This window comes from Triturus cristatus, chromosome 5_1 (assembly GCF_964204655.1).
Source record: "Triturus cristatus chromosome 5_1, aTriCri1.1, whole genome shotgun sequence".
Classification (NCBI taxonomy): Eukaryota; Metazoa; Chordata; class Amphibia; order Caudata; family Salamandridae; genus Triturus; species Triturus cristatus.
The window spans coordinates 541,205,304-541,227,970 of record NC_140587.1 but is presented as its reverse complement, the minus strand read 5'-3'; the positions used below and the strand labels follow the sequence as shown (position 1 = coordinate 541,227,970).

Here is a 22,667-nt window from a genome sequence, read left to right as displayed (position 1 = left end):
TCTATCATTGTGCTTGTAAATTCTCACTGGCGCAGGCAATGTTAAATACTGACCAAGAATGTAAATTTGCTATAAATCTAAATATCTGACCTATGGTAAGTGTAAGAGATTGTTAATGCATCTTCAGTTTGAACCATAAGGTGAACTAAGTACGCTGTCTGAGCTACAATGAAAATGCAAAGGGAACATAAATATGAATATATGAATCTTGTTGACTGGAAAGTATCCCTGCCATGCTCTGGCCTCTCTCACTGCACGTGAGTCCTTTTGTTTTTCATTGGAAGCCATACAATCCTGCCCCACTCAAGGCAAGATACACGAGTCTCCGGTAGAATGGGACCCATGCAGTGCTTCTACTGAGGACCTTGTATACCAACATCAGTCTTCCGTTACTCATAGCAATTAAGATTACATGAATTACATGTATAATGCTCACGTAGTAACAAAATTAGGAGTCGAAGAATGTTAAGTTACTCAAATTTGAGCTATTTATAGAGAAAAAGTCGAACAGCAGCAACCTTGGGGCATATTATCAAGCACGGCGTTAAAATTATCGCCGCTTTAGCGGCAGAAAACAGCTGCTAAAGCGGCGATAATGGGCTTGATAATATGCCACAGAGAATTCCCATAGAAGCCCATGTTGACACCAGAACATGGGCTTCGATGGGAATTCTCTGCGGCATATTATCAAGCCCATTATCGCCGCTTTAGCGGCAGTTTTCTGCCGCTAAAGCGGCGATAATTTAAACGCCGTTTCTCGATAATATGGCCCCTTGAGCATTCCCTACAGACTGACCATTCAAGAATCCTTCGCTATTTTGGAGATATTGGGGGCATATCAGCAACAACCGGCGATAATTATCGCTAAGCACACTTAGCGCTAGGATAATTATCGCCGGCTAATGTGGATTTTTATCGCTGAGATAGCGTGCTATTAGCAACGCTTATCTCAAAAGCGATAAAAATCCTAGCGCTAACTGCCTAACGTGAGATTATCGCTGGAAACCCAGCGATAATCTCACAAAATGTGGTGTTAGCTTGTTGATAGGGACTCTCAAACTTAGCCATGATATCCACCTTCCATAGGATATCATGGCTAAGTCAGTCCTGAAGCAGGCGTAAGGAAAGTAGCGATAACAGGGGTTATCGCTACTTTTCTTGCCGCTATGCTTCATAGCGTAGGGCTTGATGATAGGAGAAATGACGCTTAGCGACATTTCTCCTGTCATGTCAGGTCAGGAACTCCCACTTTGCATCTCATTAGAGATGCAAAGCTGGGCGTTAGGAATTCGTGCGCTAATGCAAGGTTTCACACGTTAGCGTGACCTTGCTAATTAGGGGATAATTTTCGATCGCCGCGTTGTAGATATGCCCCTTCGGTTCTTAAATTGGTTCATGAAGATATGTTTATGAAGAGTTCATTAAACACCTTGACCCTCTAAATGACAGCATGACACTTTGTCTCTGTTGCTTGGATTGCAGAATGGTGAATTACTTGTGACTTACTGGTTTTATTAATTTATTTTATTTTATTTATTTATTTAGGCATTTTTATATAGCGCAAACTTTACCCGAAGGTTTCAGAGCTCTTTACAATAGAACCAGTTACATTACATAAGGACTTCAGAGTACTTGAATTTCATGAATGATACCAAACAGATAACCTCGAAACTCACAATGAATGAAAATAAGTACATATGTCTACTACAGATACTAGTGGTTAGAGTTACATATACAAGTTGCAAATTCACTCCAGATCACATTTTAAGAAAATTTGAAGCGATTATGGTTGGACAAATATGTATTATATATTTATACCGAGCATGATCTTATCACTATTGGTGGGGTTCTTGCAGTGCTTGTTCAGCCATGCCTTAGGGTGTTGTTGCACTCACGAGCCATCATCTTGGGCCTGGAGGGATCCTCGAGCTGGTGATGGCCAGATGTCCTCCATGCTTGATGTCCCGGTGGCCTCAACATTTCGAAGGCAGCAGCAGAGATCCCCGGGGGCCTGTAGGGTGTTGTTGGGGGTACGTGAGTTCACTTTTGTGTTGCTCAACCCAGCACACAGACTGGGGGTCGAGCTGGGGGAGGTGGAGCGGCTGAGTGGAATGGTCTGTGGAGATGTCCAAGTCAGAGGGCGCTGCAGGTTCACCTTTTACACCGACTTGGTGCTTCCATGTCAGTTAGGGTGGTCTCCCAGCTACCGGTTGTCTGGGCACAGGGGGGGACCGGCAGTGGACCCAGGGTCACACAGCAGAAGATCAGCGGCAGTCTCTCAAACACCAGACTGCTGTTCGCAGCTGAGCAGTACCCGCAGCAGACCCAGGACCAACATATCGGACGAGACGGGGTTGGGCCACAGAGTGCACATTGCCCTCACTCCAGAGCACACCTTGTCTCCAAAATTTTGTTTTCCGGCATCAACCAGTAACCCCTGGCACCCCAGCCATCCACCTGCACAGCCCACGACAGATGCTGCACAACAGTCTCCTGACCACTGGTCACTGGGCATAGCGGAACACATCAGTAGACCCGAGACCACACGTCGGGCGAGCCTGGGCCAGACCACAAAACATACCACCCTCCTACTGGAGTGTGCTTCACCGTCAAGATGGTGGTCTCCAGCATTTCTCTTCTTTGTTGTTGTTGTGCCTTCCTCGTTGTACCACTCTGTTCCACTATTTTGGGCTCTATTGTCTGCTATGGGAGATCGAGCAATTGTTTCTCTCGATTCCCAATATGTGGTGGCTAGATATAGGGGCTTTGCTGGGATGTATGCGGAAACAGCGATCCAGAGCCTGGGAGCTCCAGACTGGAGCTCCTTAGCAGTCGGCCATCTTGGACACGTAGAAGTTCAAATCACATAGCACCTGGTTTCCGCAACATGAATGGCTAGCCTGTGAAATGCTTGCTGTGATTTTGCTGCTCATTTGAAAGATTCCAGTGCCTATGAAATCCACTGCAGCAAGTTGCGTGGAAAGGGCAAAAATGGCCTGTTTCTGATGCATTCTCAAGCTGCTATAGCTTTATCAAGTCTAGGATACATTTTGGTGAACAGTGATACCCCTGCACATATCTTCATCTGCCATATCTCGGAGTGGGGCCTATTCCCTGCATGCCCTCCTTCTCTTTCTCTCCCTGATAAACAGAAGCATCGCGATGATGCCTGATCCTGGAAAAATTGAACTAATGCTTGCATACCTTTTTACTGAGCTCGAGTAGCATGAATCATCTTTAGCATGAAACACCTTAGTTAAGTGGAATATCTGTTAACTTGGAACTGTTAATTATATTTTGTAATTGTTTTTATAATTTTAATTGTTTTTATAGTCAGAAATCTGTTGCAATTTATGTTGGCTATTCTATTATGCACAATTTCCACATTTTCATGCATACTGTATTGTATATTATTTGTGTTTAGGGCTCTGCTTTGGCATACGTGGGATACGTGTTTCGCGTTTTCTTTCTTAAAGGTGCAACTTATTGGACACATCTTTAAAAAAAAAATCATAAATGTTTTCTCGTAGATATCGATCAATTCTCCAACTGATAAAACCATGGTATGATGAGGTCAAAGATTATGCATTTCCGTACCCTCAAGACTGCAATCCCAGGTGCCCCTTGAGATGTTTTGGACCCATGTGCACACATTACACACAGGTACATTTACTGTCAACCATGCAAATGTTTAATTTTATAATTGTTTGCATTTACATGATTTAATTGTATGCTCCTTGTAATATAAATAACAATGTTGACCCTTTCAGATGGTGTGGGCAACATCGAATCGTATAGGTTGCGCTATCAACACATGTGAGAACATGAATGTCTGGGGCTCTGTATGGCGAAGAGCAATTTACCTGGTTTGCAACTATGGACCAAAGTGAGTATTTTCGTTGGCATCACAATGTGTATGTTCTGTACTCTAAAATTGGCAACATGTATGGATTTGTGTTAGGATTATTTTATTGTTGTGTACAGACAGATTTAGCATAACTGTAACATGTGCCATAGCAAAACCTTTCTAACAAGGATTTAAAATATTTTACAATATATAGCAGGGTTCTCCAAAGTCGGTCCTGGAGGGCCGGATCCATCACAGATTTTTAGCATATCCACATAAATGTGGTTATCTTAAAAATCTGGCATGGATCCGGCCCTCCAGGACCGAGTTTGGAGAACCCTGATTTATAGGAATGAAATGAAACCTCATGACCCGATTCACAAAGCTCCAGGCTTAGGTGAAACTTTCGATTCCATAAATAAGAAAGGCATGCTCATAAGCACAACCTTATGAATCACAAAACAGTTATTTTCATGGAAATGGCATGTCTTACTCCTAGAAATCCATGAATAAGGCCCACTTTGCAGAAACTGCTTTGTGAATCAGGCCTGAATATTTAGGTGTAACTAACAGGTTTACAGGATTAAGAATCCGCAGTGCAGTAAAAAAGGTTCGGAGTTGGGTCCTCAGTCCTTCTTTTCTGAAACGTAATGGGAGATTATCAATCAGGCCAGTAAAGCTATGACCGATCAGTAAACAATCATCTAGGCCAAGGCACAGGTTGAGATCACAGAAGGAGTCTGTATGAAAGTGGGTTGTTGGTTGACTGGGGTGTGGATGCTGGTCAAGCAGCAACCATAATTCTTGTCATGGTGAGGCACAAGCAAACCCTAAATTAACCTGTGTTTAACCCTTGGGTAGCTTGACATAGAGCAGTCACACTTAACTCAGAGGCAATGTGTAAAGTATTTGTACAGCACTTCAAACAGTAAGACAGTGAAAACACACCACAGAAGGACTCCACAACAGTTTTAGGGCAACAGAGTACATTTCCAAATAAATAATACAAGACCAACATGACAGAAATCAAATCAGTGGAACCAGAGTTATGAACTTTTAAAGATTTTAGTGAAATGGCACCAAAAAGCACAAAGTGGCAACTATGGACATCTGGTCACGCTGGACCTGGTCAAAGTCACAAGTTCAGGCTGACCCCGATGAAGAGCAGGTTGACTAGTCACCAGATTAGGCCTTCTGAAGTTTAGCTTCTCAAGTCAGCATTAAGAGTCCCTTTCATGGTGAAGGGGGCCCGAGGAGCAAGGAGAACGTTGCAGGAGGCTGTCGAAGTTGTGCAAGGAGTAGGCTAGGTGTCTTGGATGGGCAATGTTGTAGCCTGAAGCGGTGGCTGCTGGAGCAGCGCTCTGAATCACGACAAGGTATTGGTGCGAATGGACCAGTTCACTGCCGCAAAGAGCTCCAAACTTAAATAAAGCTGTCTGAAGCATACCAAGGGTCCATGACCTGAGGGGCACTACTTGGGGATCAGAAGTCACTCACTTCATTTGGCCCCAGGGGCTGGTGTAGGATATTGGGGAGCATTTTATGCCCAGGATCAGATCAGGAGGCCAGCAGAGTAGCCCTTGGAATCACTCTAGTGGTGCTAGGTTCAAGATGAGGATGCAGGTCCAGTTCTCATTTCCGAGACAATAGGGCAGCAGAGCAGCAAGCCAGTAGTTCAACATGGCCACAGTCCAGCGGGACAGCTGTCCAGCAGAGTAGCAAAGCAGTACTTCTTCTTGGCTGAGCATCCACAGAAATCTACTGAAGAGTTGGTGACTGAGGTTCAATATTTATACCTGGTGCCTTTCCTCTAGAAAGGGGGAGAAGCTTCTAGAATTCCATTTTAAGTACCTAGGCATTCTGCATTCCCAGTCCTGGCTCCAGACTAACTGAAGGTAGTATTCAGCCCTTCGTGTTGAGGCACGACACAGCCTATTCAAGTGTAAATGGGGCTGTGCCCAGCTCCTCCCTCCCATCCTGACAGTTTTGGCAAACCTAAGCTCCCGATTGAGTTTAGATGGCTAAGAGGAATACACAAACCCACTGTCAGCTACAATCAGTCATGTGACCAGAGACAGGCTACAGGCACTAAATGGCTAAGGTAGGCAATGCCAACTTTCTGAAAGTGGAATTTTCAAAATTGTAATAAACATTTCGACTTCGCCACCAGTTTGTATTTTTCATTCCAATTCCAAACACATCAAATGTGAACTGGTTACCTGTTCCCAATTGGAAATTACAACTTACTAAATGTAATAAGGTAGCTCCAATGTGTTCTGTGGGAGAGGTAGGCCTTGCAGTAGTGAAAAACAAATTTAAGAGTAACTACAAAGACATGTAAAACTTAAAAGTACATGTCCTACTTTTTAAACACATTGCACCGTGCCCTCTGGGCTACCAAGGCCTATCCTAGGGGTGACATATGGAAAAAAAGGAAGGTTTGGACATGATAAAAGATGTATTTTGCAAGGTCAACATGGCAGTTTAAACTGCACACACAGGCTCTGCAATGGCAGGCTTGAGACATGTTTTCAAGGAAAATTAAGTGGGTCGCACAGGCAGTGCCGCAGGCCCACTAGCAGCATTTAATTTACAGGTCTTTGGTAACTGTAGTACTACTTTACTAGGGACTTGCAAGTAAATTAAATATGCTAATTGGATATAAACCAGTTCTGACAAGTTTTAAGGAGAGAATACAAGCAATTTCGCCCTGGTTAGCAGTGGTAGAGTGCATACAGTCCTAAGGCCAACAAAACAGGTTCAGAAAACAGGAGGGTGAAGTTAAAAAGTTTGTGGATGGCCCTGCAGAAAGGACCAAGTCCAACAGTGTCCTTTTTGTAATTTTGACTAGGCACAGGCTCTTTCAGTGTGTGCACCTCTCAAAGAAAGAGTTTTGCAAGTGGGAACTGAGAGAATTAGAACAGTAAAATTGACCACACCTTGACAAAAGCCTGTTGCCTGCATCAAATGCTAAAGTGAGTTCCGGTGAAAAAATGGACCCTTTCTTTAGCCATTTTGTGAGGGAGGATACAGCAGTTTTCAACAGAATATATGTCACCATGGAAGCTTGATAGGATTTTAGTTAACAACTTCATATTCAGCTCATGAAATGGGTGTGTAAAATTAAGATATATTTTCACATGTTCTTATGAGCGCTGCATATATGGAGACACTTCATAAGACAGCTGCACACATGCATGTGATTTGCCTCAGTTAGATGCTATAGAACTTCATGTATGGAACATGATTAGACCTGCACAAACCATTTTACATGAATGTTCAGGGCACATCTGGATTGCTGAACGTTTCCTAAACCAGAAGTTTGGCAGGCTGGTGGTTTGGGTCTATCTTCCTTTCCTTTTGTGATGTCCTCTTGTACAGGTAAGACCCCACATGTAGTAAATTTACTGTTTTAAATACCTTATGATTGAAGACAGGCTGCTGCAGTGCAGTACAAAGTGTAATCCCAAATTTCCCCTTCAAAGGCCAAGTGACAGACCATTATATCTAGAAAAGACTTTCTCTTTAAGCACACTACTATGACTGTTATATCAATTAATGGGTGGGAGAGGAAATGTTGCACTGCCCTTCAAATGGCTATCATCCTTTAGAGGGAATTTGAAACAAGCCTACAGTGCCTTTCCAGATCCATTCCTCTTTTGCACAACACTAAAATCAAACAAGCAATGGCAAAGTCAAAAGGTCTGGTATTATCTGCTAGCTTTTTGGCAATTCTTGTTTTGTTTTGTCATTGCTCTTGCAAAACGTAAATGTTCAGGAAGCTGCAGGGCTTTTGCCAATGAAATATATATATATATATATATATATATATATATATATATATATATATATATATATATATATATATATATATATATCAACCACAGACAAACATTTTTTGGTCTAAAAAAAAGCACACATTACCATAGTGCTTCTTGGAACTGAAGGGAGCTAATGTGTGCCTGAATGTGCTCCTTGTGAGAGAACAGCATGCTGTAACTCATAGTGAAGTCACACAATGGCTGAAATGGGGTGATGTGTTGTCCCTTGATGCATGCTAGAGTGGATTAGCGAAAAATTTGAATATCACAACCACTGACAAATGGAAGAAGTGTGCCTAAAAAACTCTATAAGTAATTATGTCATAGACATCATTTTAGTAAAATTCAAAAGATCTTGGCTACCACAGATCTAAAAAAGCCAATTGTTATGCCATTGGCTGCCAGCCTCTTGAGAGTTAAGAAGGAAGGAAAGAAGGGAAGAATGGAAGAAAGCAGGAAAGCAATAAAGAAAGAATGAAAGAAGGAATGGAAGCAAGAAAGTATGAACCAAGGAATTAAAGCAAGAAAGAAGGAAAATGGAATGAAAGCAAGAGGCATGGTAAGATGACAAAAAAGAAGGCAAGAGAGTAAGAAAGCAAGAATGAAGGAAAGAAAGACTGAATGAAAAATGGAACCAAGAAAGAAAGAATGAAAGACAAAAAGAAAGCAAGAAAGAAGGAATGCATGAAAGAAAAAAGGAAAGGAAGAAGGAGTGAAAGAATGAGAGAAAGGAAAGAAAGGAGGACTGAAGGGAAAAACAAAAAAGGAAGAAAAGACTAACGAAAGAAAGAAAGAAAGAAAGAAAGAAAGAAAGAAAGAAAGAAAGAAAGAAAGAAAGAAAGAAAGAAAGAAAGAAAGAAAGAAGAATGGAAACAAGGAATAAAAAAAAGTGCTGCAAATTGAAAACGATAAAGGGCGGTTTTCTTCCTGGACAAAGTTTATTAAAGAACCATTGATGAAATTGAGCCCAAAGAATTATCCGCTTATGAATTCACATGTATAATATTGAAGCTTTTGATAAACCAATACAGAACAGTTTCAAATAGACACAATCTGTTATGATGTGGAATTACTTTTGGAGTGTCATTTGTTTATCTGAAGGAAGTCAGATAAAACAAGCATTGAAAATGCAATAGGTCTCGCCTTTTATTAAGTTAAAGCCATTTGCTTTGCTAATGGTATTGTACAGCAAAGCAAATGGCTTTAACGTAATTAAAGGCAAGACCTATTGCATTTTTAATGCTTGTTTCATTTGCACTAACAAAGCGGGCGCTGTGTGTTCTCCTGATTTTAAGCCCACCCTGTTCACACACAAATACATGTATCGAAGGTTCAGCCGAAGATGGGCGAGAATTACACCAGCCGAAGACCGGGTGCCGAGGGTGTGTGCAAACAGGGACGCACTCTAAGGGACATTGGCGAGCCTACTCTCTCCATCGGGGGAGGGCAAAGGTGGAGAGGCCTGATGAGGTTGCCTAGAGCACCACATAATAACCTGTCAACAGGGCCAGAGCCAGAGGCAAGAAAGACGAGGTAACGGGTGCAAAGTCTTCTAGCTTTGTCCCAAGGCCTTTGAGGGGGCCAGTCAGGGCCCCAACACTTGCCAAGTTCTGAAGGCCACTCAGACAACAAAGCAGCTTCTGAGGCGGTGAGCGTTGGAGTGGCAGACACAAATTGCAGTTCAGCCATACTTACCGGGAGCGCAGCAGCAGCTGAAGACAAACAGCAATAGAAAGCCAAGGACGGAGGTCGGAGAAGCTCCACTGGACCCGTAGTTGAAGCAGAAAACATCTTCGTTGCCAATATGAGCATGAGCAAGGCTGCGTTCTCGTGCTCAAGCGAAGGGGAAGTCACCAAAAGCGATTGCCAGGCACCCACCAGGAAGAAAGCACAAGCAGGGTGACACCGGAGCCCCCGGCTGCACCACAAGGAGGTCAGATAGAGGCGCTCGACTCCATGCAGAGCAGCCCCTCCATCAAGGACCGAAGGAAGGGTCACGCAACATGTAACCCCTTACAAAAATATATGGTATATTCAGAAGCTCGTCGTATTTGTTGAAACCTTTCGACAGATTAGAAAATGCCCTTATTTCGTTTTCTGTGGTATGCGAGGTGGTCTCGAAACACAAACCTCCGTTCCAATATGGCCACTACAAAACACAAGTTAACACCCCGAGGTCGGATAACCTATATGAAGTGACTTTAAACAAGCAGCATGCGCTGCCCACCCCTCGCGCACACCGGCCGGCTTTTTGTTTGTCTTGCGCATGCGCCGCTACCTTGTTTAGGTCAGGCAGCGATGCGCAAGACAAACAAAAAGTCCGAACAGTGCGTACTAAAACTGTAGTTGGTGGCCGCGGCTTCCGGACTACATGGAAGTCAGTTGGGCCACTGAAAAACAAGGTAAGAAACAGTACGCCAACACTAAGCCAATGGCAAGCAGCAGGAAAAACTACCGGCTGCTTGCCAACATATAGAGATTACTTTAGAGCATGCGCTGCCAAGGCGAGACCTAAAAAGGACTTTCCCAAAGAAATTTACAACAGCTTTGGGAAAGACAGGAACTGATAAGGCATGGAATGAGGTCTGCGCAAACATCTGGTATAAAGTGTCCTGCTATCACATCAGACTCTAAACACAAAAGCAACATCAAAGTAATACATTAAAAACAAAAACATTGGCACAAAAGGGAACTAGTTTATGTGTGCATATGCTCCTTGTAAAAGAGCAAAATGCTGTCACCCAAAGTGAAGTTTCCCATTGGCTGAAGTGGGCTGAACCCCTGCCCCATGCTGAATGCTGTAGTGGGCCAAAATAAAATGAGAATGACTCACTAACAGACCAGTAGATGAAGAAAGCTGGCTGAAACCCCCCTTAATTATGTATATTGTACATATATTTACAAAATAGTTTTAAATGTCTTTACTAGACTTAAAAAAACGTTATTTGGGCCAGGGACACAGAATCCCATCACGTGTGCAGCACTATCTGGGGCACGCTTATATTCTGAAATTGAGAAACTGTTTTGTTTGTTAAGATATTTCCAAGTTCAAATAAAGTTGTTGCCATAGAATCTCTGGTATATGATTGACTTTTAAGGAATTAGTATGATAGGACTGAGTTGGATAATTTTGCTATTTGAACAGTTAGACTATTTTAGACCAAACACATTAATTCAAACTCACTACTGTTTTAAACACCTTTGTTAATAACAGACTGCATTTTCTAATTCTTATTTCATGAGTCACTATAGTCACATCTCTGTAGTTAAGTTTGACAACTCACTCCGTAGGAAATCAAATTATTGAGATTTTTCTGACTTAGCCTAGTGTTAGAAATGGGATTCCCTATTGGCTGAGTTATGCACCCAGGCCAAGCAGGAACCACCATGCTAGTCAGGGTAAGCAAGATACACACTAAAAGATAACCTATGATCACCCTCTGGTAGCATGGCAAAGAGCAGTCTTCTAAAGAGGCAATGTGTAAAGTTTTTGTGCAACACACTCACATAGAAACACAATGAAAACACCACTAAAAAGACTCCATACGGTACATACAAATAGATTATTATATTCTGAACAAAACAAGACCAAAATGACAAAAACCCAATGTATATAAGTTGGAATATTTAATGTTAAAGGAATAAATGCAGTAAAGTGCTGAGAAGCAAGTAGCACTAAAAAAGGATAGTTTCGGTTGCATTGGATTGGTTCAAAATCAAAGTTCGGGCTGACCACAATAGAGCACTGGCCGGCTGCAGGACCCACCAGGCTCCAGTGAAAAAAAGTACCTTTCTAGTCTGAAATAGCGAAATGCGTTAATGTTGATGCCCGCAGGTACAGGATGTGTTGAGCTTCTTCACGCAATGAAGAAGATGGGTACCGGAGCCGAGAGGTTTCGAGCTATGCACCGGCTTCTGCCACACAGTCAATGGGACGCGTTGGTCTCACCTAGCTGCAGCGGCATTGATACACTGTCTGATGCGTCGATCTCTGGAGGCAAAGAGCTGGTTCAGAGGTGATGCATCAATTTTACTTCCGCAACCGGGTCGATGCTCCAATTCTGCTACACGTAGGCAGGAGGTGCGTCAAAATCCATGTTGCAAGTATCTGGGCCATTTCCAGTGAGCCAGGCACAGGAGCAGAGGTAGAGACTTTGATATCCCTGAGTCTCAAGCAACAGTAGGCAAGCCAACAAGCCCTTGGATATCACTTGAAGTGAAGGCAGAGGCCAGCTGCCCTTCATTAGAATCAGAGAGCAGCAGGCAGGAGGGCAACAAACAGAAAAGCAGGTTTTTCATATCACCAGTCCAGTTGAGTCCCTTAAGTAGCACAACAGTTCTTCTGGCAGAGCTTCAGTTACAAGCCCAGTAGTGTCTGATTTGATGGGGTCAGAGACCCAGTACTTATGCCCAAAAGTGCCTTTGATGTTGGGGTGACTTCAAAGCAGCAAAATGAAATGTTCAACTACAGAATTCCCTGCATGCCAATGTTTCCTTTTTCAGCACACTCCCTGGGTCTTTCCAATGTCAGTGTTTCAAACCTGACAAGAGTTTGGGTTTCTCCTTTGTACCCAGAACTGCTGGATACTACAACGAAAAAATTGAAAAAGGCGTGGAAATGCTTTGTTAATGTTCCAAATTATTTGCATTGTGGGCTTGAAATACATCATAAATCACACTCCACTAAATACACTTACATCAACTTCAGTCTTGTAGATTCTGATTATTTCTTTTCTACATCAGTGTCTTTACAGGAGTTGGGGCTGAATTAAACAATAAAGATTTGGTGTCACAAGTAGGAACAAGCTACGAGCGTTGAGAGGGAGCGAACTCTGCTGAGAACTTGAGTAGGCTGGACTCACTTGTTTGAAGTGCGAGCGGCAGTTATCCTGTATTATTCACATCTTGTTTTAAGTCTCCTGTATATTTTCTTCCCAAAAATATTGTTGGTCCTGCAAGCACAAAAAAATGAACAGTTTCAATAAGCAGCCGTTGGTCAAAGCTATCTACTGGCTGGGATTGTAGACAATTTTTGAGTGAATAGAGACAAGTGGTTTCTTTAAAAAGCCAGTGCTGCGAGCAGTGTTGGATTGAGGGTTAAGACTTTATGTGTCTTCGGTGAATGCTCGCTAGGTTCTAAACAGTTTCCTTGATACAAAGTAGTTAGTGCAGTAGCGTCCTTCAAACAATCATGCAGCAACATCTGCCAAACCGCAGTTTGTTTGTGGTTTGTATCATTTGAGTTAAGTGGGGGATCTCATCATCTGTAAAATAAAGTGGATCCAGATTGTGCTCGCATTAACTATGCACAATGCCAATTTGGTGCAACGAACTCAGGGGTGCAGCTTACTTTTTCAATGTTTGTCGGTAGGTCATCCTGATCTTCTTGTCACTAGCACACCTCTCGGAATTGTGGAACGTGTCTACTGTTGAGCCTTTTTTTGTTTCTGGCAGAGATGTCGCATGCTGAGGTGCAGGAGTTTAAACTCTCGACCAATGGAAACGCTTGTAGACTATGAATCGACTGTCTCTGTGGCAGCGACCACGTTATTTGATTGTTGAGTTACTGTGAAAGCTTGAAATAGGCCCCTTTCTGCCCAATTGCGCTGCTTGAATTGAGTGAGTAGACTGGATTGTAGTCAGTGCTGTTGGTCAATGGTTTGGCCAACTTAAACTATTAGGCTAGTGCTATGTTTATCTCTGGTCCTGAGGGTGCGTCCACAAAGTAACAAGTTATGCAACTCATTTCATTAGGGCTATCACTTACTGTGTTGAAGCGCAGTATCAGGTAGAATTTTTGCACTAAAATTCTTTCCAAGTCACCTCCTCTGGGATCTGATTGTATGACTGTCAACACTGTCCAGCAAAAATCATTTTCTAAACGCTGTTTTTCCATGAAAAGATTAACTAGCGAGGCTGACATGATTTTCCTGTGTATTCATGATTCTTTACCTGATCTCTTGGAGAGTTTTGCCAATGTAGACTTTGTTGCATGGACAAAAAATTCCATAGACAACATTTTTGTTTTGCAGTTCGAGAAAGCAGTGTGTTTCCCCTTTGTACGGTTGTATTGGAATTCAGTCTCTTCGATCGTTTGGTTGCAGATGACACATGTCCCGTATTTGTGGTATTCCTCCAACAGTGCCAAATCCCAGAGATTTCTGAGGTTACTTTTGAGTTTTTGTGGAGGAATATATGCCCTGATTGTCTGTCTTCCTATCCTGCAATCCTTCTTAAGTGCTAAAAGAGGCAGCTCAAAAGAAGTTAGAGTGTAAATGCCAATTCTGTAGAGTTATTTTCTAGAAATGATTGGTTTGTGGGAAAAATGTTGAAACACAGAACAGGTTTTCGGATGTTGTTTTTTTCAATGTTAACCAAACAAGATTGCCAGTGAGTAACCATGCTCTTTTCAGTGAAATTTTAGCAACTTCCTAGGATTGCCTTGTTCCTTCCTTTTATCCTACAAGTTTTGTGCATGACTAACTGCTCGCCAGTCCGCCCTAGGTGCATCACCAGTCAGCCTGACTTTGTGGTAGCTCCTGATACATTCTGCTCTGTAGCAGGAGATCCTGCGGAGCAGCTCCTTGCAGAAGGGGTATCCGGCCTTGTGGAGCCCTCTTCAACTACAGACTGCAACTTTGCTCCACTGGAGATTTTTTTGGCTTCCAAAAAAGAGACTTAGTCTGAACATAGAAATCACAGCAACTTCGTCCAGTGGCTCCCCGGCGATGACACCTGCGCCTAAGACATCGCAGGCTGCCTTGCCCGCTAAACTTTACCTTCTCATACATTTTGCTCCAACATTTCTTCTAAGTCCGAAGGTAAGCAGAGACAGGACCCAATCCACTTTGTGCATCCGAACTGCACTCCATTGCGGTCGGCCATAACTTTGACTTTTCCTCAGTCTCGCACAAATAGATGTCCTCAGTTGACGCTTTGACATTTTAGGTGCTATTAGTACATTTAAACTTTGCAAATTCATACCTCCGCTTCTACTGAATGGAATTTTGCCATTTTGGTGTCAAATAATTCATTACATTCTACTTTAATTGTTTAAATTGGTGTGTGAGTTTTTTGTGTTGTATTTTTACTGTTTCGCTTTCATTTGTTACTGTTTAAGTGCTGCATAAATACTTTACTCATTGCTTCCAACTTGTCTGACTGTGTTTATGCCAAGCAACCAGAGGGTTAATCATAGGTTAATTTAGTGACTTTTGTGGTTCAAGCTGGCAAGAACTGTGGCTGTACCTTGACAAAGGCTCACACCCCCTTAACCAACAACCCAAATTCCCACACACTTTATGTTCTTTCTCCAGTAGTACAGATGTTTAGTAGAGGGAAGGCATGGGAACCTTATGGGATAATCGATTTGCATTGGTGAGAGTCTTGTAAGTGACAAACCAAGCCAACAGACAACCTCCTTACTTAAGGATTGAGAGAAATATAAAGAAATCCACAAAAGCAAAGGCAGCATTCCTGCTCAATGTAGGTACTTTAGTGTTTTTCTGGAGCACAGTGGAACTCAAATAGGCTGCCATGGGTCTACCAGTTATGACCACACTGGACTTATGCAGTATATCCCCATCACTTCAGGCTTTTTGGAGGGTTCTGTTGTGCAAAGGATTGCATAGCCACCACTACTTCCTTTCCAAAATAAGTTCCTGACTCATTAGCACTCAGCTTGACCTGCCCCATGTTTGAAGACATTGCCCTTGATCCACTTACAACCCGGTAGATAGCACTTTCATTTGGTATCTGTGGGAAGCCACAGTTGCTTATAGATATCCTGACTGCTCTTGCAGACAGGTCTCTGATCTCACTCAAGGACCTATGCGACAGTGACACTCTTGTTAGGTCGAGCCTGGGCAGCGCATACGCTCTCTGAGAGGCATGCTGTATTCAGGTAGGAACTTGAAGCTCCACCCACTCTCCGCCTATATTTTTCATTGGCTTGTATTATTGTCCACTGTAAACTGTGGCTGTTCATTGGTCAATAGGCTTAATAGTCCCTCCTTAGTACCGCCTTGTCTCCTTATGTAACCTCCCATGTCGACACTCCATGTTACATGTGTTGTTACTCGGTAGGTTTTAGTTACAGTCTCTCAGCACTATTTTCTTAAATAGCTTTGTCCTGCTGTTGCAGACAGGACATGCTCTCTCCTAACGCTTTTTAAAATTTTTTATAGCACACGCACCGACTGCATTTGTAATGCAATAGGTCTCGCATTTGCGATAGTTTAAGCTATTGGCATTGTAAATGACAATGCCTTTTATTTATTTGTTTTAAAAACAAAACATAAATAAAAGGCATTGTCATTTACAGTGCCAATAGCTCAACCTCTCATAAATGCGAGACCAACTGCATTGCAAATGCTTGTTTTTTTATTGGCAAGCAAGGAATACATTGGAAATTGAGTACTTGAGTTTCAAATTCAAAGAAGCACAGCTAATCTGAGGTTAACTCAAGTTGATCATTTTTAGGTCTAGCTTCGACCTGTTGTATTCTCTTCTATGGGCTCTGGCCCACACACCAGTTGCTATTGGTTGTTTCATATGGCATTAAAAAATGCTGGGTTTTTATTGGTGCATTTCTGTAAATGTCCCTCCTTTGTGTGCTTAGCTCTCCTTCCGGAGATTTCACTTAGAGAATACTTTGGTTGGCTATCACACTGTACAGCGTGTGATGGCCCCTACTCCTTGCTCTCTAATTTGTTTTAGTTTACCTGCCACGGCTCATTTTATTAAAACTAGTGCAGCACTTCTTGCGGCTGTGTGCCTTTCTTTAACAAACCTGCTTCTTGGCAGATTTCATTGACATGGGAACGTGGAGAACGAAGACTGGGCATGAATCTTTGCTAATCCTGTCGGCATCACTTTGGTTAAAAAACCAGCACATGAGACAGCACATAATTTAAGGACATGCCTGGGGGAACCTTCCGCTCTTTCAGCCATTTGATGCTCGCCCTGGATGCAGTCCCTAACTGCACGCTGCATGTCGCACACTTTTGTTCCCCAGGCTCACATTCCTATGGCGGCAGAGATACCTCTGTTTGATGCTGTTGCTATGGGCACAGGGAAAGCCCAGTTTGGATCAAAACAAATACACTGAAAACCCTTCAGGCTATATGTAGTACAAAACGCATGAGTTATAGGGAACAGGAAACCACTACAAGACTATTTGTTCATTATAATCTCGATAAGCAAAAGTGTTCACTGCTAGGTGACATGGTATACAAATAGGAAATTAATTACGAAAAAAAAGGATTAAAGACTGATGATTCTATCTTTGTCCTTAGCATGCATGCAAACGTTCTGTACTTGCCACTCTTAATAAGCACTCAACTGAAAATTCACAATTCACCTTCTTTCCCATTTTGCAGCACTGCAGCATATTAATGCCCATCGCCCCCTCAGGGGGGGTGCGTGATTGTGGGACCCAGGCTAGTCCCAAGTTTATGTATATTTTTTTTCTTTGGTTTAGGGAAAACAACCTTTGCCTGTATTTAATTTGGGGTGAAAGTATTTCCGTCTTCCTAGTCAAAACACTTCCTGTTTAAGTTTTCGGCGTGAAACACACTGCACCTTAGTTAAATCTTTAGCACGAAAGTTGATCCGAGCATGTCGGAATCACACTCTAATGACCATGGGTCATAAGTGCAAACTGGTTTCAGCCACGAACGCAGCCGGAGCCATTACAGCATAAACAGCTCTGTCATCACCTAATTAAGTGTATGCAAGTGCTTGCAAACAAATTATATTCAGGGCACTTCCCAGTGATTTGCCTATGCGGTATTGCGGTCCACTGCTAGAAAACATTGTCTGTCTCCTCTCTTTCTTTGGTAAACCGCTTCTTTCCGAGATCACCCATTATTTTTGTCTGACATAATCCAACACCTAATATGTATGCACAATGCATGCTTACTTACAATGTCTTTCAGTGAGCCCTTATTCATCTATTGCTCTGCCGAAGTCTCTCTCACAGTTTCTGCCCACCCACCACAGCATGGGGACATAGCCCAGGGACTACTTTTGCAATGTTTGGTTTTACATAAGAAATACTTTATTTTAGATTATACACAATTCGTCTTCCATCTGTAACAATATGCAATATCGTCGGTGCAGCTTTGGAGACAGTGCATTATCAGAGCTACATATGTTGTAACTGGGTCTGAAGTTAGGCTTTGGCTCAACATACTGTGATTCTAGGCAAATCCCTTAATTTCACCGTGCCTAAAAAAGGTATCTGACCTTGCATAATATAACTGGTGCTCAGGTAAAGCGCTCAGCTACCTTCGGGTTGAGCTTGCTGTATCTAAAATTTCAAAAAAAGAAAAGGGAGTGGAGGGGTTCCAGTCTTTCACACCATGAGCGAACTTCCTGCACCTTTTCATGTACACATAATGAATAGCCCGTGCCGCTTGGAACGTGGCATTTTATTATTGTATTTATATGCTACCCTTATAAGCCATTGTAGCCCCTTAAAAATGGGTTTCACATACAGGGCATTGTATAAGGCTAAATGGAGATTGTGCAATTTGATGCCCAATCTCAAACTTTATCACTTACTAGGGATACACAATATGCTCCTTGAAAAATTGCTTAGAAAAGCAGCGTGATGTACCATAAACATAAACTAGGCTGAAAAAACACCCATCATGTAACCCCGCAAAGTGTCAAATGTTTCTCTTTCTTAAAATGGATTCGTACAGTAGCTGTAGACATCTCATTTTATGAACACATCGAGTATTCTGCATTGTGTTGTAGGAGACTTTGTTTTAGACATCAGAGGTTCACATTTAATTATTTTTTTATTGTGTATCCTGTCACTGCCATGTTTTCATTTTTATTTATCAGTACTAGGTAGCGACTTTCTTCTCTTAAAACAATGAATTATTCTTTATCACAAGTAGAACACCATCCCCTCACCCCCCACCCAGCAGCTGTCTGGATTCAAGTTGTATGCTTTAACCTGTGGTATTCAGTGGAGCAATCAAGAAACATTAGGGAGGGTGTTCCAATAATAACATTACAAGAATCACAAGCATCATTCAATCAATCACATGTTCAGACTTCCAGTTGTACAGAAATAACACTTTAAATAATTACTTCTCAATGCAGTGCTATAATGTACCTATTAGGGTCAAAACTTCCATGTTAAAGAACAGTAGATGTTGTTGCACCCAGGGTGATGGGCTACAAGGATAATTACTTACAAGGTCCCATTGGGGATGTGACATACCACGATATCTCTGCACTAGAACTTGTACTGATATTTTGCTTTCCCCAGTTACACACGTGGATAAAAAGAAATGAAAAGCACTTACCTCATTCTGCTTGTTTCAAGATTATGTAGTCTATGCCAGCTCCAGAATTCTTCCAAACTGCAAGAGTGACCTGAATTTATGAGCACGATAAGAAAACAGTACACTCACATTACATTGTAACAAGAATTATTCTGACTGCTAGTGCCAGCATCTTTATGCATTCTCTTGTAAACTCCGAAGGGAAGTAGTTGACTTTTGAACACTCTTTCTGTTCTTTGTGCTCTGCATTTCCCTTTATTTCTTCAACGTTTTCAAATCTGTTTATATATTCCAAGTGCAAGCTCATGAAGTCTATTAGCCTGTGATAATGGCTATCTGGTGAATAGTAATAAAAAAACACTTTTATTTGTAAAGAATTATGTAAAATGCAGTTTTTAAAATGCCCTATTTAGTGAATACTTCCATTTTTTTCAGGGGAAACTGGATCGGGGACGCACCATACAAAGTGGGAGTGCCTTGCTCAGCCTGCCCGCCCAGCTATGGAGGTTCCTGTACAGACAATCTCTGCTTTCCAGGAGTGACCTCAAACTACCTCTACTGGTTTCAGTAGCCTTTGGATAGTTTACCATATCCAGCAGGTTCACTAAATGACTCCTTGCAAAAACGACTTCTTTTAATTCTGTTTTTTAAACAGAGTAAACTATAGTCTGGAGTCTAAGGGAGTTCCACGTCGGCGCTTTGTCAACACGTTTGGTGCTCTTTGGACATTAAAGGGGTTCTAGTTTGCTGCAAAGTACTGCGTGTACCAAATTCCATGCGACTATACAAATGTAGTACTCGTAGATTGTAAATGTAAGAACAAAGCACGTTCCATTGTGCATTCAAAATCATGTATGTACACATTTACATGCCATGTATTGTACTTTAATTGCACCTCAAGTCTCATTTTGTCAAAGATGTTTCTCTTTGTGTGCCACCTGAAATACTGTGCATGCTTGAAAGTACAAAATGGCGCCACTTTGCTGACGCAGTCAAATAAAGTTGAGGGGAAGCAGTGACTCCGAGGGTAAATGACTTGGTTTACTGCACTGCTCTCCAGACCTCACTCCACAAACAAAGCTGTGGAAGTCTTATATGTCTTGCACTGGGAGAGATTTACTAGGCCCAACAGCCACTATCCCTTTCAGGAATTATGAATATTTGGTGCTATGTGGGCCTTTGCTGCTCATTCGTCCATGGCATTCTAACCTGCTAGTTTTTTTCATCCACAGCCAGTGCAGCATGGAGGTTGTCACCCATGTAAATTCTACATCTCGTGTATTTACTAAGGTGACCCAGCTAATTGCGTTTCTGAATTCAATTGTAGAGGCATCTTGATTACCAACTTTCACCTATTGTTGGTAACCAGGTGCCGAAATGTGTGAGTTGAGTAGGGAAAAACCATTCAGAAGATAACAATTCAGTTATCAGTGTATAACAAAGTGAAAAACATTTGAACCTTAAAAAAGATATCGGAGATGCTCAATATTGCTCAGAGTAACGTAAAGCGCTCACAGCGTTCTAAAGCAACCACAAAGTGACATGCAGCACTATATAAGACTCCTAAATAAATAGTAAACAACATGATCACATGGTGCTAGTTAGTATCATATGATATAAATAGTGTTCTATTTTGTTAGGTTGTTTTGCGCCACAAAATATTCAGTGCGTGTACTTTATCTACTTAAAAAAAAAGAATATAAATTATGTTGGTGCTCTAAAGCAGTACGTGCAGACTCAAAAGAAATGATAATAAATAGCTCACACAATATTAAGGCGTCTAACAGCAACTTGGTGTGCGTTAGCATTATCCTGGTAATTAATATAATCCAGCTATTAGAAGGTTAACATTCTTGCCAACTGAACAAAAGTTAAATACATTTTATGGAATTTAGAATATTGTGTACATAACTCCAATCCTCATAGACAGTATTTTATGTTAATTAATAGCTACTCTAGTACTGTAATACACGCCATACTCCTTTTTGAATAGTTTATGGTGAAATCATTCCAGATTGGGATGCAAGTTAAAACTCACGTCACAGACCATTACTACGAAGGCCCGCTGAGGCCTTCTAGTCTCGAGTTTCAACGCTTTCATAGTATGATGATTTTGCACATATTTCTACTTTTCTAAAATATCAATTCGCTTTGTTTGCTTTGCTTTGAATAATGTTCTTTGAGGTTTAATATAAGTGTATTTATCTTTTTGAAATGTATTTCTTTCAAAGATGTTCCCTGCATTTTGTCACAATATGTTATATAAAAAGTTATCTTTTATATTTTTTGTACAAAGATTGATCACAATGCATGTTGAAGAATTGTTTGGATGTACAAGATCATGCAAGTGTAGCATAGTTGCAGAGAAAACCTTCCAATAAGTCAGCCACAAGCTATAAAGGGCCACACCTTTAGTTCCACTGAGTGGAATGAACCAGGACATGGTGTTCTGCTGGAAAATCGTTTAAAAAAGTTAGGTCACCAAGTTTTTTCCAGTAAGAAGTTGAGTCCAACTCCGGAAAAGGCTGTGACCTCTTTAGGAATTCGCATAAGTGAGTAATACTTTCACAACCGATTTAAAAAGCAGGAGTAAGACACAATTAGAGTGTTTTTTGTGAATTGACCCAAACAAATACCTATATTCGCTGACAGTCACTTGAGCAGGCGAATATATCTGGACTCCCACAAGCTTTCAATAGGTCTCTCGACTAATTATGTTGCTAAACTAGATACACATTTGATATTTCTTGATTGAAACGTCGGAGAGATTGTTGTATCTCAGACTTTGATTCTTTCGATGTTAAGACGAGGAGTACTACCTATTTCAATACAATTTTTAATTAGTTTTCAAACTTTCTAGAGTAGTCTGAGTCAAAATGGGCTTGGCTTACAAATGGGTCGATGTCATATAAGATATCATATAAGATACTCTTAAACCATTTCCAGCTTTTTATCCATGAAAACGCTGTCTTCTGTGACATGTAGTCTGGTGTTCAGATTTATAAGCAAAGGCTTTGCTTTTGGATGGCTTACGGTGTCTCACGTGGCATGTGACCATTTGGCAGCCAAGCATAGAAATAAAGTTGTTAATCATGTTTTATACCAGTCATTTGGCATTGTCACGGTGGCATTAAACAAGTGATGTTTTAAGACATACCATGCCACCAATGCCACCTATTGTGTTGTTATTTAAGTCAAGCCACAGTTTCAGTGAATTCATAACATGCTGACTTTGCTCTTGTAATCCTTCTTCCAATTGTAGGAAATGTATAGCGACATTCTGCTTTAAGGATGATCCACAAGCACTTTTTGAAAAAAATAGTATGACTTTAGCATTTTTGTAATAAATTTATTTTTAACTTTTTGTAGTAACTGTGTCCTCAAATATGTGTTTTCTTCCAAGGGTGCTCCGTTTTTTTGCCTCAATTTGTTCTTTATTTTGATTCTATACAAATTATCAAGAGTTCAATACATTTTAAAAGACTGTACAGTAATTGCTGCAGTATGATATTGAGAGCAAGGACCCAGTATCGCAGTTCTGTGTGTTTTATTCCTAAATACAGTGTGTAAGTAATCCCCATTGTAGGAGAGATGGGGGGCACAGTGGAGGGTGGCATTGGTACTAAAAAGAGGGAGGGTATGTTATTATTTTGCTGCCATTTGGACTCTTGAAGACGTTTGGGATCTGTCTAGTGC

General features: G+C 41.5%; 1 protein-coding gene across 1 annotated transcript in view; it reads left to right on the top strand.

The window, feature by feature from the left end:
* The window catches only part of PI15 (peptidase inhibitor 15), a 48,381-nt gene extending 26,042 nt beyond the window's left edge, over positions 1-22,339 (top strand). Inside the window, exons 4-6 of the mRNA XM_085605417.1 lie at positions 3,531-3,663; positions 3,771-3,886; positions 19,407-22,339. Of these exons, the coding sequence (XP_085461543.1) occupies positions 3,531-3,663; positions 3,771-3,886; positions 19,407-19,542 (385 nt within the window). The 3' untranslated portion in view covers positions 19,543-22,339. The remainder of the gene's footprint in view (positions 1-3,530; positions 3,664-3,770; positions 3,887-19,406) is intronic.
* The last annotated feature ends 328 nt before the right edge of the window (positions 22,340-22,667 follow it).